Source organism: Artemia franciscana, chromosome 4 (assembly GCF_032884065.1).
Source record: "Artemia franciscana chromosome 4, ASM3288406v1, whole genome shotgun sequence".
NCBI classification, from domain to species: Eukaryota; Metazoa; Arthropoda; class Branchiopoda; order Anostraca; family Artemiidae; genus Artemia; species Artemia franciscana.
Genome location: NC_088866.1, coordinates 4419279 through 4437224, shown reverse-complemented (window position 1 = coordinate 4437224; position 17946 = coordinate 4419279). Strand labels below are relative to the sequence as shown.

The window sequence follows — 17946 nt, the reverse complement described above, 5'->3', positions numbered from 1 at the left end:
CCCTGTGCCCCCGGCGTCCCAGTTGTTGTAGTTTCCCTGTGTCCCGGTCGTCATTTGTGTCCCGGTGTCCCAGTCTGTAATTTCTCTTTTTGTGTCGCGGTCGTCATGTATATTCCCTGTGTCGCGGTGTCCCGGTCGTCATTTTTGTCCCGGTCGTCATTTGTGTTCCGGTGTCCCGGTCTGTAATTTCTCTTTGAGTATCCTGGTCGTCATTTATATTCCCTGTGTCCCGGTCGTCATTTGTGTCCCGGTGCTTTGTTGATGGTGATTGCTAATCGAACATTCCTTGTGTCCCGGTCGCTTTCTCTTTGAGTGTCCCGGTCGTCATTTATATTCCCAATGTCCCGGTTGTCATTTGTGTCCCGATGTCCCAGTGTGTAATTTCGTCAATCAACAAACATGACGTCAGTCGACACCCAAACATGACGTCACTCAACACACACACACACACAGACAACTTATTTATATATATATATATATATATATATATATATATATATATATATATATATATATATATATATATATATGTATAATTATATTATATATGTATATGATGCTGAGTATCTTTTAGACTAGTCAGAAGGAATTTTCGATTCTAATGTGCACGTATGTCCACAAGCTCTTATAAGAAAATATCGAATAAACCATAATGATTTCAAGATTTCAAGAAGGGGGAGTTGGTCCCGGAGCCCCCCTTCATAGGGACATGTATGTCTGTTAGTCGTTTGTGTCATTTAAAGTTTATAGATTGATAAATATGTAAGAATCTCAATATGATTTTAGGTCCATCCGACTGCCGTTCATGTAACCGCTGTTGTTGTTCGCTACACTACCCCCACGGGTAGGATAAACAAAGGAGTGGCAACCACTTGGCTCTCCAGTAAGAAACCAGAAGATGGGGTCGTTCACACTGTACCCTGTTATATCCGAAAATCACAATTCAGGTATTTTTTGGATGTGTTTAGTTTCGTTTTTTTTGGAAAGTCTTTAACTGGTCATATTTGATTAAATGGATCAGTAATTTTCAAATTGGCTAATGGATCAATTTGTCATGTTGTTCAATTTTTTTTTTTTATTTATCTACTTTATGTCTTTCAGTGGTCATGTTTAGCTAAAATGGTCAATATTGGTATAATGTGGGTCAAATGGACTAATTGGTCAATTCGACATATTGTTCGAATTCAGGCTTCCTTTAACGACTTGTACGATTAATGTATGAGTAGTCATATTTGGCTGAATTGGTCAGTACTGGTGTGATAGTGATTAAATCCACCAATTGGTTAATTTGGCTTGTTTTCAAATTCACGGTTTTGTTTACGATTTGTCCAATTAGTGTCTTTAACTGGTCATATTTAACTAAATGGGTCAATAATGGTCAGATTTGGCATATGGGTCGAATTCAAGTGTTTTTATTTGTCTAATTACCATCATTAAGTGGTTGTGTTTAGCTAGAATGGTCAATATTGGTATAATTTTGATCAAATTGGCTAATTAGTCAATTTGTTATATGGGTCAAATTCAGGTTTTTTAGCGATTTATCTAATTAGTGTCTTTAAGTGGCGATATTTTTTGAAAATTTTTATCATTTTACACCGTTTTGTCAACAGAGTTAGAGAAATTAGGCTTAATTCTATTTAATTTTACCTTGATCACAGGTAGACTTCAATAGAAGTTTTTTGGGGAGGAGGGACAAGGTGGCTTCAAATTTTGCGATTCAGGTGGAAAGGGTATATTAATTTTCACAGACCCCCACGAAAGAGTACACGTTGCGATTTTTTTTTCTTCTTTAAGTTTATAGGTCGATAGGTTTTACTGCTTGTATTTTTATAATAATAACAAAAAATATTATAATTTGGTAAGTTTATCTAAGTATTTTTATTATATAATATGCTATTAGCGACCCTGGATTGCATCTGAGGAAGCTAGGGTTCCTCAAATAATTCGTTTCTGCTAATTTTTTACAACATGAAATGATATATGGAATAAATAAGTAATAGTAAGTATAAAATATTTGAAAAGCTATAGACTAATTCTAACATTTGAATTTCAGACTGCCACCTCGTGTCCAAACTCCAATTATAATGATTGGTCCTGGTACTGGAATCGCCCCATTTAGAGGATTTTTGCAGGAAAGAGCCTTTTTAAAGAGTGAAGGTTAGTTCCTCTTCGACATCCCTTTAGTAGGTTCTGACAGGAATTAATTTTTGCTCTGGGTGTCCAATTTCTCCTTGCCTCATAAAAAGATACGTTCACGTGAAAAGAATTATCGATTCACTTCTGCGTTCTGTAATAGCAAAAAATTTGCTCTTCTGGCCGACAAGATCTTGCTTTTCTGGCTGGCAAAATTTCGCTTTTCCGGCCGGCAAGATTTCGCTTGAAATAAATATAACCTTCTGTTTTATGGGCGGACTGTTGCATATACGATATCAGTAGAATGTACAATTCATTGTCGCTTGGTGAAATTTGCTGTTGTCGGTCAGAACTTGGCTTAAGTCTTTTTATTTGCGTTTTCCAATTTTTTGTGTAGTAATTCTGTCTTACGCAGCAAAATATGCTCATTTGGACCAAGGGCTTCTGTTCGAGAGCCCTTCAGAGTTAAAAAATTTGCTTTTCCGGCCGGCAAGATTTCGCTTAAAACAAATGTAATTTTCTGCTTTAAGGGTGTATGTTGCATTTACAACATCAGTAGAGTGTACAAATGGTATATTTCTTGTTGCTTGCCGAAATCTTCTTAAGTCTTTTTTTTTGCGTTTTCCCCTTTTTTTTATTGTTTTTCTGTGTAGAAATTTGTCTTACGCCGCAAAATATGTTCACTTGGACCGATGTTTGGTTTGCTTCTGTTCTGGATCAGAGTTGAAAAATTTGCTTTTCCGGCCGGCAAGATTTCGCTTAAAATAAATGTAATTTTCTGCTTTAAGGGTGTATGTTGCATTTACAACATCAGTAGAGTGTACAAATGGTATATTTCTTGTTGCTTGCCGAAATTTGCTGTTGTTGGTCAGAACTTGGCTTAAGTCTTTTTTTTGTGTTTTCCCAGTTTTTTTATTGTTTTTTTTTTTTTTTAAATTTGTCTTACGCCGCAAAATATGTTCACTTGGACCGATGTTTGGTTTGCTTCTGTTCTGGATCAGAGTTGAAAAATTCGCTTTTCCGGCCGGCAAGATGTCGCGTAAAACAAATGTAGTCTTTTGCTTTAAGGGTGTACCATTACATTTACGACGTCAGTAGAATATACAAATAGTATATTTCCTGTCACTTGCCGAAATTTGCTGTTGTCGGTCAGAAATTGGCTTAAGTCTTTTTTCTTGTGTTTCCCCAGTTTTTTATTGTTTTTTTTTTTTAAATTTGTCTTACGCCGCAAAATATGTTCACTTGGACCGATGTTTGGTTTGCTTGTCGCTTGCCGAAATTTCCTGTCGCTTGCCGAAATTTGCTGTTGTCGGTCAGAACTTGGCTTAAGTCTTTTTTATTGTGTTTTCCCAGTTTTTTTAGTTTTTTTTTTTGTAAAAATTTGTCTTACGCCGCAAAATATGTTCACTTGGACCGATGTTTGGTTTGGTTCTGTACTGGATCAGAGTTGAAAAATTCGCTTTTCCGGCCGGCAAGATGTCGCGTAAAAGAAATGTAGTCTTTTGCTTTAAGGGTGTACTATTACATTTACGACGTCAGTAGAATGTACAAATAGTATAGTAACTGTCGCTTGCCGAAATTTGATGTTGTCGGTCAGAAATTGGCTGAAGTTTTTTTTTGTGTTTTCCCAGTTTTTTTATTGTTTTTTTTTTGTAAAAATTTGTCTTACGCCGCAAAATATGTTCACTTGGACCGATGTTTGGTTTGCTTCTGTTCTGGATCAGAGTTGAAAAATTCGCTTTTCCGGCCGGCAAGATGTCGCGTAAAAGAAATGTAGTCTTTTGCTTTAAGGGTGTACTATTACATTTACGACTTCAGTAGAATGTACAAAGAGTATATTTCCTGTCGTTTGCCGAAATTTGCTGTTGTCGGTCAGAAATTGGCTGAAGTCTTTTTATTTGTCTTTTCCCAGTTTTATTTTTTTTTTTTTGTGTAGAAATTTGTCTTACGCCGAAAAATATGCTCATTTGGACCGATAATTGGTTTGCTTTTGTTCAGGATCAGTGTTGAAAAATTCGCTTATCCGGCCGGCAGCATGTCGCTTAAAATAAAAATAGTCTTTTGCTTTAAGGGTGTGCTGGTGCATTTACGACATCAGTAGAATGTACAAGTATATTTCTTGTCACTTGACGAAATTTGCTGTTGTCGGTCAGAAATTGGCTTAAGTCTTTTTTTTGTGTTTTCCCAGTTTTTTTATTGTTTTTTTTTTTTTTTTTTGTAGAAATTTGTCTTACGCCGCAAGATATGTTCACTTGGACCGATGTTTGGTTTGCTTCTGTTCTGGATCAGAGTTGAAAAATTCGCTTTTCCGGCCGGCAAGATGTCGCGTAAAAGAAATGTAGTCTTTTGCTTTAAGGGTGTACTATTACATTTACGACGTCAGTAGAATATACAAATAGTATATTTCCTGTCGCTTGCCAAAATTTGCTGTTGTCGGTCAGAAATTGGCTGAAGTCTTTTTATTTGTCTTTTCCCAGTTTTTTTTATTTATTTTTTTTTGTGTAGAAATTTGTCATACGCCGAAAAATATGCTTATTTTGACCGATAATTGGTGTGCTTTTGTTCAGGATCAGAGTTGAAAAATTTGCTTATCCGGCCGGCAACATGTCTCTTAAAATAAAAATAGTCTTTTGCTTTAAGGGTGTGTTGGTGCATTTACGACATCAGTAGAATGTACAAATAGTATATTTCTTGTCACTTGACGAAATTTGCTGCTGTCGGTCAGAAATTGGCTCAAGTCTTTTTTTTGTGTTTTCCCAGTTTTTTATTGTTTTTTTTTGTAAAAATTTGTCTTACGCCGCAAAATATGTTCACTTGGACCGATGTTTGGTTTGCTTCTGTTCTGGATCAGAGTTGAAAAATTCGCTTTTCCGGCCGGCAAGATGTCGCGTAAAAGAAATGTAGTCTTTTGCTTGAAGGGTGTGCTATTACATTTACGACGTCAGTAGAATGTACAAATAGTATATTTCTTGTCACCAGTTGTTTAACTTAACGAAATTGTCGTCGTTTGTGAAAAATTCGTCTGGCCGGTAAGGTTTAATTTGCAATAAATGAAAGCTTTGCAATCGAAAGATATAATATTGAATTTGCAATTGTAATAGAAAATTCAATTTTTTTTGAAGATATTTATTTAAATGTCTTTTTTTCATGAATTTACTATAGTTTTCTGTCGAAATTTTTTAGAAAGTTTATAAAGAATATTGTTTTCAATCAGACATACCAATCTGAATTCCCATAATAACGTCGCTTGGTTGTTTCCACTGAACGAAAACTGTCATCGTTTGTAAGAACTTAGCTCAAGTTTCTTCCTCAGTTATTAGTCCAAAATTGTAAACTATTTTTCACGGTTATGTGTGAAAATTGTTTTTAGTTGCATGTATTAGTTCTTTTCTTTTTTTTATGTAAAATAATAGGAACTAGCAACAATTAATCTAGATTGTGGAACTAAATTTGAATATGTTCGATTGATCAGTATGGTCGATTTGAATTTTGAATGAGCTATAATAAATAAATGAAGCCCAAAGCGAACAGAAATTACAATAAATAAACGAGTCAAACTCAAAACGAACAGAATTCTTAGCCGTCATATTACATTTTTAAAAGCTTTCTCAGTTTAATTTTTTGCCGATTTGTAATGGGCTCCTTCAAGGAAGTGCTTTGGGGTCTTTGTTTTTCTGCATAATCGTTAATCATTAGGCCATGATATTTTCCAGTGATGGAAACTTCATCTTTGACTGTTCTAGAGAGGGGCTAATAGTTTTTTAAAATATTCTTAGCCCTCATGTTACATTTCTAACTTTTTTAGCTCACGTTTTTGCCAACCTCTAATGGATATTCTCAGCTCTCGTATTGCATTTTTTCTCAAAATATTTTTAGTTTTAGTTTTTCCAATCTAGAATGGGGTTTCTCAAAGAAGTGTTTTGAGGCCTTTGCTTATCTGCATAATCATTAATCATTAGGGCATGATATTTTTTGGTAATGGGAACTTTATCTTTAACTGTACTAGAGAGGGCTTACTAGTTCATTAAAATCATTCTTAGTGGTATGGGGCCTTTCCTTTTCTGCATAATTATTAACCATTAGGGCATGATATTATTTGGTGATGGGAAATTCATCTTACTAGAGAGGGTTTACTAGTTCCTAGCCCCACCCCCTGGGTACGGCCTTGCTATCAACAGTTGATTTTTTGGTAAATCTATCGTACAGGTTAAAACTCACTAATGAACAAGGGGAGATAGTGTTTAAAGGCGGGGATTTGTTGCTTCCGGAATACATCATTTGTTGTTGTCCGGAAGACATCAGACTAGCTGATGTCTATAGGCAAGTGTATTATCTGAAGATCTTTTATAATATATATGGTCAGTTGATTTCCGATAGTAATGGCAGAGAATATATCAGTCTTGTGTATAGTCGATATATAATTCGGCGAAAAGAACGAATGAAAAGAAATAAAATTTTAATATTTTAGAACATAAAATTGTGTTACCCTCTCCTTTTCAGGGGAGTCTTGTTGTATAGTGCTGCCTTGTTGAAAGTAAAACTGATATTTTTATCATTAACTGGTGCACTTATATAAGCCTAGAAATAAATATGCTATATTTGTATCTTTATTGTTTTGTATAAATTTGTTTAACCTGGAAGAATGTCATATGATGCTAAATAAGTGGCAAACCCCAGTGGTATTGCTAGTCTCACTCAGCATTTTATTTGTTAAACGTTATATATTACATTTAAATGTTATTTTATAATTTTAGGTCGTCCAGTCGGTGAAAACGTTTTGTACTTTGGATGTCGTAAGAAAGACCACGACTTCCTGTATGAAGAGGAATTAAATAGCTATGTTCAAGATGGAGTTTTGAAGGTAGATTTGTTTGTCATTTCTCAACTAACTAATCCTATTAGGAGCGTCAAGTATGGCGGGGGGATGCCCCCTCCCCCAGTGTTCCCCGCTAGTTGGTAAACAACAGGGCCGGATCTAGAGCGAAATCTTGGGGGTAGGCCCAATGTGACAAGGGCATCAATGAGCAAAACTTTGGGGGGGGGGCAATGAGACGAAGGTACCAATAATTGACCAAATTGACAAATTTATTCTAAAAAAAGAGAGTAAAAAAAAAATAACAGGATAACTGGGCATCAGAAAAAATCTTGAGGGGGCGGGGTTCCGCTTTCCCCTGGATCCGCCAGTGGTTAAAACAGACGCCAAAAAATGAAGTAGTTGTAATAGCAATATCACCCAAATACGTCGGTAAAAAAAATACCATCCATTCAGTCAAATCCATTGTCAAATCCCCCTCCACTCCTCGTACATTTTGGCAAGTAATGCCTCTCAATCCTATTGGTAACTCTTTTTTTGCAACATGATAAAATAAAAGCATGTAGAAGAAAAATACCTAATTAAAAATAATTATTCTTAGAAAATTAGTTCTTTCCAGGGCTGCTATCAAGGCCATACCTAAGGGGCACCGGGTTCGAAACTCCTGCCCCTTCCCCCGAAATTGTTATCCAGCTCGTAAAAAAAGTAACGAAAATGCATGTAAACAAAGTTATGATGCATTTTGTCAAGTTTTTTCGCCCCCTCCCCCTCTCCGAACAAAAATTCTTGGCTGCCACCTATTAAGACTTATTGCAGCATCTTTGAATTTCAGTCCTGGTCCTAGGTTCTTGGGAATAGTATATATATTAAGCATCGCCACCAAATATGTATTTGTTGTTGTTTTATTTCTTGTAAGTAATTTCTGAAGCCGCACTAGCAAATCAAAATAAAACGGGAAAACGTAAAGAACAGAAAAGGATTAAAATCCAAGCCAGGGGAAAAAGAGAGAACAATACAAATATAAACACAATACAAGAAAGTGTGACAAGGTGATATCCTGAGGCATGTATCAATTTGAAAATTTTTTTTACAGCCGTTTCAAGGTCAAATATGTTGCTTCTGGCTTTTGTCCAAAAAATTTATCATAGAGATGTTACACTATTAAATTAGACTAAGAAGTTAATATATACATATTTTATAGACATAAAAAGCATACATTTTACATAAGCCTCAATAAACTGAGAAGCCCATGGGGGATGATTAACTGTAAATAATCAAGAGGTTTTTTGACTCGCAAGGTTTAGTTTAGACCTTCAAGGCATGGCTATTCATTCTAGTTGAAATTAGTGTCGTTTTGCCTCAAGTAGCCCCTCTCCCATCGCGAACAATTGCGAAGATTTTTTTTAATTAGATTTATTTTTTGCTGCAAATAATAGCAATAAATTTACGTTCTTCAAAATGCGGCCTCTTTTTGGTTTAGATATATTTGTTACTTCCGTCATCAATTTCTAGTAAAGTCGATTTTCAGTATTACCGTTATAATGTATAACAATTACATAAATAATAAAAGAGGCCATATATAAAAGAGGCCGCAAAATGCGGCCTCTTTTTGGTTTAGATATGTTTGTTACTTCAGTCATCAATTTCTAGTAAAGTCGATTTTCAGTATTACCGTTATAATGTATAACAATTACATAAATAATAAAAGAGGCCATGTATAAAAGAGGCCGCAAAATGCGGCCTCTTTTTGGTTTAGATATATTTGTTACTTCAGTCATCAATTTCTAGTAAATTCGATTTTCAGTATTACCGTTATAATGTATAACAATTACATAAATAATAAAAGAGGCCATATATAAAAGAGGCCACAAAATGCGGCCTCTTTTTGGTTTAGATATATTTCTTCCGTCATCGATTTCTAGTAAAGTCAATTTTCAGTATTGCCGTTATAATATATAACAATTACATATATAACAACTTTACGGGGAATGTCGGAAATCTCCTTGATATCGACATTCATCGGTGAATGTCCGAAATTCCTTTTTCTCTGCTTGGATTCAATTAACTTCGCGAGTCAGCTTTTCCAGTCTCATGCAAGCTATGATGGTAAAAGTTAAAGTTAGGTTAAGTTAGATTATGTTACTTAAGGTTAGGTTATGTTAAGTTAAATTCTATTGTAAAAATTAGAAATGGGTTAAAAATCTAGCCTAACGTGTTATCATTGCACTAAACTGAAACATTTAACTGGCAACACGGGTTAAATACAAGGAGAAAAAAAAAGCTATTTCGGACTTCCACCGGTGAATGTCGACATTAACCAAACCTCTGATTGCTCATGATGTCATTCTCCTTGCACGTTTGTTTGATTGTTTTGTTATTGTGATTTTTATTTTGTTTTTCTGCTTTGTGTGGTGGGCCGTGGACTTGGGTATTGGATCTTCAACTAATATTGTTTATGCTATAAATATTGATGGGGTCACCACAATCACGAGCTCTGTCTCTCCGTGGTGACCCAGTGTATTTTATTTGTTATGCGTATTATATTAATAAATTGAATTGAATTGAAAATTGAATTCGGACATTCACGGTTACAACAATCAATAATAACGAGAAATTCTATACTTCAGTATCTGACTGGCTTTTGATGTCGGCATCAGTTGTCCGTTTCTATTAAAAATAATAATTTATCTATTAATTATTCTATTAATAGAATTATTAATTAATCTATTAATTAATCTATTAAAAAAATAATTCTCAGTATTACCACTATATTGAACATTCACGTATGCTTATAATATTTATTTATGGGAGTTAATATAGTTTCCGAGTTCTTGGTCTTTTTCACTTGAGAAAATTGGCCACCTTCGGTGAGAACGATCAGAAATCGGCTTTATGCGAAACTCAGGATAACGAAACTCGCTTCGTTGAACGGTTTCGTTCAATGCATGGCCATTCTAAATCGTCTCAAAAAGTTACAATTCGTATAGTAGGAGTCTTAGCAGTAGTTATATGGCAAGTCTTTTGATGATATGTTCATGTTCATTACAAACTCACAAAAGCATCTTCTTGTCAACGTGCTCCATAACAAGCAATATAGGTTCCAAAAAAAAAGAAATTTATCCCTTTGACCGAAGTTTACCACTTTGAGGTCGTGGCCGAATGCCAGGACTGAAACCGTTGATTTTTTTTAAATTAAAATTTACCAAAGGCATGAGAGCCATGGCTAGATAGAGTAAAGCCAAAACAAATGGTCTCGCTGAGAACCATAGCTGGCATAACTTTTTAACAATTGTATAAAACAATTCATTTCACTTTTTTATAAATATTTTTTATAAAAACTATTGTAAATAGTTTTTTATGTATGCAGTTTCGTTTTTTTCTCAATTATATTAATTAGAATACCAGAAAAATTTATTTTTCAAAATCTAGGGCGAAGGGGTAACTAGCCCCCTTCTTCCTCCTGTGGTTTTAGGTTACCCGTTCCCACATTTTACCGCCAGACACCTCCGAAAATATCTTTACTCGTTCCCAAGTGTCTCTAATATCAACAAATTTGAAAAAGAACTGTTTGTTTGTACCGTGTTTCTTTAAGAGCATACAGTACCTTAGAATCATTTTGAGAGTCTCTGCTTCGGCTGACCGTAACAAAGACAAATGGTACAAAAGTAAAATTTTCTCACGTGACTTGCCATTATCGAAATCTGTTGAGAATCCGCGGTTTGATTATGAAATTTGATTGAAAAGACAATGGGTTCTTACATCGCTTTTGTTGTTAAGCTTGTTGATCATGGTGGGTAACACCACAGGGAACTTCCAAAGCTGCCAAATTTTTCAAATGATATTTTCTTTGAGTTGAGTTTTAGGATTTTCTTAGCTAGTATGCTAGAATGTTTTTAAGGACTGCCCTTCCCTGTACTTTGACAAGAAAATACTGCTATACCGTTAAATAAAAAAAATCACACTTTTTGATAATGTAAGTTTTAGGATTTTCCTAGCTAGTATGCTTGAATGTTTTTAAGGACTCCCCTTTCCAGAACTTTTTGAAAGGACTTCAATGAACGGTTTTTCCGAGGGTATGGGGTGGGGGGATCTGATGATATTGGAAGTAATGAGTTTCAAGCCCCATTTGTAATAAGGTAGGGTAATATCCAGAGCCACTCAAAACTAGAATCTAAGTGCAAATTAATTTGAAGTTCCTTCGTAGTCATAGTGTAGAATTGGTTGAATTGTTAATTGGTAGCTGCCAAGAGCGTATCCAGGATTTTTGTTAAGGGGGGTATTTTTTCGGAGGGAGTCTTACAAAAAAACTTATCAAAAATTTGTTTATATGCATTTCTGCTACGGTTTTACACAACCGGACGAAAATTTTTGGAATTGGGGCTCAAACCCGGTAAAACTCAACTTGATACGGCCTTGATAACAGCATCGAAATAAATATGCATTTCGATTAGTATTGTAGCTGGTAAAATTGGTCAAGGTAAAATTGGGTATTAAACGTATTTTAGCGTAATTTTACGGACCCCCATAAAATTGGTATTTTACCTGTTTTACGTAGTTTACGTATTTTACCTGTTTTACCGGGATCTTACATATTTTATCGGTATTTTATATATTTTCCTGACATATTTTACGACGTCCTGCAATTTTCATATCACAAAAGCGGGAAGAGGCTGGCAGGTAAAGGATTGAACATAATTTTGTTTTGTGTATAGCTGTGTTCCCCAGTTATAAAGGCCGTCTGTCTGACTTTATCAGAACGATAAAATGTATTATAGTACATGTAATTGTAATTTTAAAACGGTGATATATTGTCTGAAATAAAATAACGTTTATTTTGTGAACTGTTATGAAGACAGAAAGGGCTATAAGCACGATTGACACATGACCTACAAAAAAACAATAATAAAATTAAATAGCCGAGAAAAATGAGGGTAATGTCAGCCAGCGGACAAAAAATAAGCGAAAATGACAGAGGCAGATATTTTGTCAGGGACTTTCGCCCATCTGTCTTCAGAGTTCAAAAAAAAGAAGGAAAAATGAATTTTTGAATTAAAATTTAAACGTTAATTAACATTAACGTTTAAATCATATGATTTGGCTCTAACTAACCACAAGAAACACTGAACCAAACAAACCAATAAACTAAGCCAGAATAAATGAAAGACTATTTGCCAATTAGATGGGGCAAGAATTCTCTGTTTAGTGATTGAATTAGTTTGTCTACTGACCTAATTTTAACTAAAAGTGTGGTCAGATAATCTTAATTTAAACTGAAGAAAACTGTTATTTGAATCATTTAATTCTAAGTTATTGTAAGTTGGGTTAATAGGTTAATATCTAAGTTGGGTTAATAGGTTAAGTTGGGTTAATATCTCCAGTATCCCTGTTTAAAGCAAGGTATCTATTTATGATTTTTTTTTTGATTTGAATTCCCTTTAAAAAGAATGTGGGAATCCATTTGCTTCAAATACTAAAGTTGCCTCATCAAAAATAACTAAATGATCTTGATTTTCAACAATGTTGAGGGCCGAAGCAGAATCAATGTCCTCATTTTTATCTTAAATTTTACATCTCAAAGAAATCTTGTATTCATACCGCCTTTTCCCCTTGAACTGGACCCCCCCTCTGGAAAATACCCCCACGAAATATCCCCTCCCTCCTCTGCGGAAATTTTTTCTTTTCCCTTGGATAATTCTGAATTTTCATTAGAAAGGATATTGAAATTACTACTCTCCTGTTTAAGTCAAAGGCAATCGTACTGTATTATCTATAATAAAGAACCATAAGGGTTCAATATAAATGTTTTTTCATTTATTTTTTCCGACGGCGTTTACCCCCACCCCCCGAAAATACCACCACGAAATATTCCCCCCTCCCCTGCGAAAAATTTCCCCTATTTTCCCCTTGGATAATTCTTAATTTTCATTAGAAAGGAACATGAAATTTCTACTTTCCTGGTTAAGTCAAGGGCAATCATATTGTATTATCTATAGTGAAAACCCTGAAGGATTCAATGTATTAATGTTTATTCATTTATTTTTTCCGAGAGCCACTTCACGTGGAAGGGGCGGTCGAACTATCTTTGGACGGGGGCTCCGTCAATTGGAAATTGAAATTTCAAGTTTCCTTTTCTAAGAATTAGCCTGCTTTTTGACCAATTGCTACCAAATTATTTGTTACTGACTATAGTGTCGAAAAAAAACCTTATTCTAGTTTAATTGCCCTTGTGTTTCAGCAGTTGTTGGAAGAGACGATAGGAGGATGGAGGTAGAAATTGATTATAATCCTCAGGGCCGGATCCAGGACTTTTGTTTGGGGGGGGGGGCTTCGGAACAGTCACGGCCACCTGAATTCAAGTTTGAAGGAGAGGAGCTAGATTTGCTAGCAAATTCTGTTGAAGACAGTCTTAATGACTGTGAAAGTGACTGAATGTTCCGTTATTACGATCCAGTGCTTAGTTAATCAAAGTTATCAAAGTGTTACAAACTTCGGTTTGTAAAAAATATTCGATATTTTTTTCAGTAAATGAAAAATAATATGTTTAGAATATGAGGAATGTGGCAAATTATAGTAAATATGATTTGTTTTTTTTTATTCTATTTTTATCTATTTTTTATTTACAATTTTTTATTTTATCTTTTTTTTAATCTATTTTTTTTCAAAATAGATATCTAAAATCAGGCACTCTCCAATTGCTGAGGTATTACCCTAGGCACAAGAATACCAAATTGACAAATTAGATAGTTAATTAAATTAACCGAACTCTAGATGAAGGGGCATTACCTTTTCTAAGCCCAGGAAAATCAGAATCATTAAAAATTTCATTAATACCTGTAAGTGATGCTTAGAGAGAACTGCTCAACTGGTCTCGGTTTAGGTTCTAGGTTAGGTTCAATCGAGTTTAATTAAAAAAAAGGAAATAACTCAAATCAATACAAAATATCTTTTGTATTAATAATTAATTAACACATTTGCTAATGTATTAATTTAATTAATTAATGTATTAATATTATATTAATGTATTAATTAATTAATACATGTATGTATTAATTAATGTATGTAATTAATTAATGTGTTAATTATTACATAATATATTAATTAATACATTAATTTTGTATTGTATAATTAATGCTCAAATAATTAATTAAATATCCTTGTAATACAGAATAACTAAAAAATACCAAATTTACCCTGTATTTCCTTGGGAGTAACTTATTTCACCTTATTTGAATAGTTTACCTTACTTTAACGATTTTACCTTATTTTATCAATTTTACCATATTTTGCCAATTTTACTTACCGAGTTTTTATTTTACGGTAATTTTACACCACTAATTATGATAAGTAGGCTGATTCAAAATATTAAATTGAAATTATGTAACTGAAATAATATTGTATTTCATCGTAGCTTCGTGTTGCTTTCTCATGCGAAAGAGGCACACGAAGTGTATTTGGTTAATTGTGTTTTTTTTTTACAAATCAGACCAGTATGCGGTAAATTGAAATGTAATACTGTAATTAAAATAAATTTCCATTTGATCATAGTTGTGTGTTATTTACTCGTGTGAACAGGTTAAAAAAGAGTGTGTGTTTTTAGTTTGGATGAAACCACAAGTGAGTAATAAATAAATATGAATTTGTGGTCCAAAAAATTTGAAAATTATTACAAATTTATGTAAAAATAAATTTTGCTATTTGTTTATTTACTAACTATTTATCCACGAATAAATTTGTAGATTGTGGTAAATTATCATTGTATTGTAAATTGAAATGAAGTAGTATAACTGAAATAAATTCGTATCTCATTATAGCTTCGCGTTGCTTTCTCGCGTGAACAAGCACAGAAAGTGTATGTACAACACCTTCTTAAAGAGGATGCAAAGGATGTATGGAGGATAATTGGCCAAGAGAATGGGCATCTTTATTTATGCGGGTAAGTCTAAAAAGATCATTCCTGGTTTGTGCAGTCTATCAGTTTACAAATTGCAAAACGAAAGCAAACCTATGGTCATAAAAAAAAAATAACAATGTAAGTAATTTATTAGACCACACTGCTTTTCCATTTAAGAAAAATTAAGCAAAGAGAAAACGGGTTTTAATTTCGACAAAGCAGTGAACAAAAAATAAAATCAAATAAAAAACTACACTTCAACTAAAAAAATAAAAATACTCCGAATTATTTCGGCCCCAAGTCTGGGAGCCTTTCTTAACGGGAAAAGAAACTACAGAAACTTTTTTTTTAAGACATAACACACACAAAAAACCACGATAACTAAAAAACCAACGAAAAAAAATATGAACAGTAAATAAACAAGAACAACTCACATTATAAACAAAAACACCCAGCACTGATAGTAATAACTTTAGACAAAGCAAATGTTTATAATGAAACCATGGGTTTCTTTCCACTGCGACAATCGGTGTATAAATGGGAATCTATTAAAATTAAAAATCATATTTACATCAACACAACAAAAGAAGGTAACCCAACCCCAGGTCCAAACAGAATCTTATAGATTAATGAAACAAATTTAAGATTTATAAATTTAATGGATTTTTTTATTTGCTATTTTAGCTGCAGTCTGTTGAATTCTCACATCATTGATCTTGCTTTGACTTTCGGTCGCAAGGTTATCACTTTTAGGTTATCCTTTTTTTTTATAATGTGAGCTGTTCTTATTCATTTATCGTTTATATATATTTTTTTCGCTGTGTTTTAGTTGTGGTCCCTTTATGTGTTTGTTCTTTGAAGAAAAAACCTTCTTTTTTGTCGTTTGTAATTTTTTTTCGTTGAGAAAGGCTCCCGGACATGGGGCCAAAATATTCGAAGTATTTTTATTCTTTCAGTTAAAGTGTAGTTTTGTTTTTATATTTTATTTATTTGTTCACTTGTTTTTCGAAATTAAAACCCGTTTTCTCTTTGCTTAATTTTTCGTAAAAAATATTAAAAATCACAACGTAAGAAAAAACTTTAAAGAAGAAAAAACGAGTATGCTTACAGCCAGTGAAAGCGAAACGCAGTGCAAATATTTTGACCAAGACCTTTGCTCCCCCGTCCTCACCTACAAAAATTAAAAAAGAGACCTTTAAAAGCAACCACTAAAATAATGTAAAGCCAAAAAAAATAAACTTTTGCTGTCTAAAAATCTTCATTTTATTTTTCAAATAGAATAATAAATTGGACGTTATATATTCTCCTTCAATAAATATCTTCGTTTTTTCTTCTTTTCAAGTTTCTTTTATCTTGTTATGCATATCCGGCGTGGTCTCAGAAATTATTTAAAAATCACAAGAAAAAAAATATGATAAAACATAAAAATTTGGTCTTCCTCGGCTGGCAGAAAAAGAATTATTATAGTTAATAAAGGGCGTTAATAAAGTATTGTGTAACTTAGGCCGATTGCGTCAATTCATGAAAATTTAGGCGGGGGGAGATAAATTTTTCAGATCCAGGGGAATTAAGAATTTGTCTTTTTCTTTATTTATTCAGTGCAAATATTTAAAAAAGGCATTTTTCAGTGATGGGGGGGGGGGTACATTTTTTTTTGAAAAAAATCCAAATGTTGTTTATATTCATTTTTGTTACGTTTTTATGAGTTCGACAAACATTTTTTTTTTTTGGGGGGGGGGCAACCCCCCCCCCTGGATGCGGCCTTGGCCCCAGGAGTAAATATCTTCAGGGTCAAGATTATTGAAACCAAGAAATTAAATATTTTTACGCAGAACGGTTTTTTAACCTTGCATAACCAAGGTCGTGTCCAGGGGGAAGTGGAGCTAGGGGGCTTCAACCCCTTTCTCCCTGAAATGTTTCTCCGACTCGTAAAATCGTGACAAAATGTATATATATATATATATATATATATATATATATATATATATATATATATATATATATATATATATATATATATATATATATATATATATATATATATATATACGCGAATTTTTCGCGATGACGCGATTTTTAAGTTTTATTGTGCACCCCCCCCCCCCATAAAAAGCTACCCCCTTCTCCCCTAAAGAAAATTCTGAATACGGTCAAAGTCAATTAAAATCAAAACTCGAGCTGCATACCAGTACAATAATATAATATATTATAAATTTATTGCCCATCATAGATGTAAGATACAATACTGATGGAGTAATAAAGGAAGAAAAGGAAAGGAAACAAAGAAATTCTGACAAATACAAGCAAAACCAAAACAAAGAAGAATTGAAAGGAAAAAAAATACAAATAAGACAACCGTATATAAGAATAAGTGCATGATCAACTTAGGGCGATTTCAGAGGTCCTTCCACCAATAATCCGCCTCCGATATCTATCATTTCTTTTCTGCACCGCAGACACTGCACTAGCAAATCGTACTACGAGGATAGGGAGCTGTTGTCAGTTCAGAGAGGCAGCTGTAACAAATATTCCGCATACTTATAGAAACACATCCGTATATCCTTAATATCCGAAGCAGTAAGAAGAGACAAAAATAGTGCAAGGACAAGCAGATGTGGAACAATAAATGCATTATAAACGCTAGCCAAGATACGGTGGTTAAATACAAACTATATATTTCCCTGTGAGCCCCTGAGAACTCATCCCCTGACAGCGGTTTTGTCGTAATTAAGGTTTTCTAAATTCCGAGAAAAACGACTTTGAAATTTTTACTTTTGGAAAAGGTGGAGTTTTCATTGTCAGGTGAAATGTCACTGTCACTTGAAATGAAATACAGATACGACTATTCGTCCTTAACGAAATTGGAGTAAACTTAGATACGATAAAATAATGTGGGCTGCCTATTCTTTTCACCATGAAGATACAACAAACGAGTTCTGATGCAGCAATACTATTTGAAAAAGTATACAAATTAAAACGCCAGAAACGTTTATTTTTTGTTGAGTTTCTTTGCCGGCCGCCGTTTTGCTTCAGTGAGGTTCTCCTCTGGACAGGGATCTTGCGTAGACGGAAAGGTTTCCAAACGTTCAGTTTCCCCTTAGCCTTGTAG

At 33.8% G+C, this 17946-nt stretch overlaps 1 protein-coding gene across 1 annotated transcript in view; it reads left to right on the top strand.

Moving 5' to 3' along the window:
• The window catches only part of LOC136025880 (NADPH--cytochrome P450 reductase-like), a 116208-nt gene that overhangs the window by 92914 nt on the left and 5348 nt on the right, over positions 1-17946 (top strand). Inside the window, exons 10-13 of the mRNA XM_065701921.1 lie at positions 787-947; positions 2054-2157; positions 6888-6994; positions 14758-14879. Of these exons, the coding sequence (XP_065557993.1) occupies positions 787-947; positions 2054-2157; positions 6888-6994; positions 14758-14879 (494 nt within the window). The remainder of the gene's footprint in view (positions 1-786; positions 948-2053; positions 2158-6887; positions 6995-14757; positions 14880-17946) is intronic.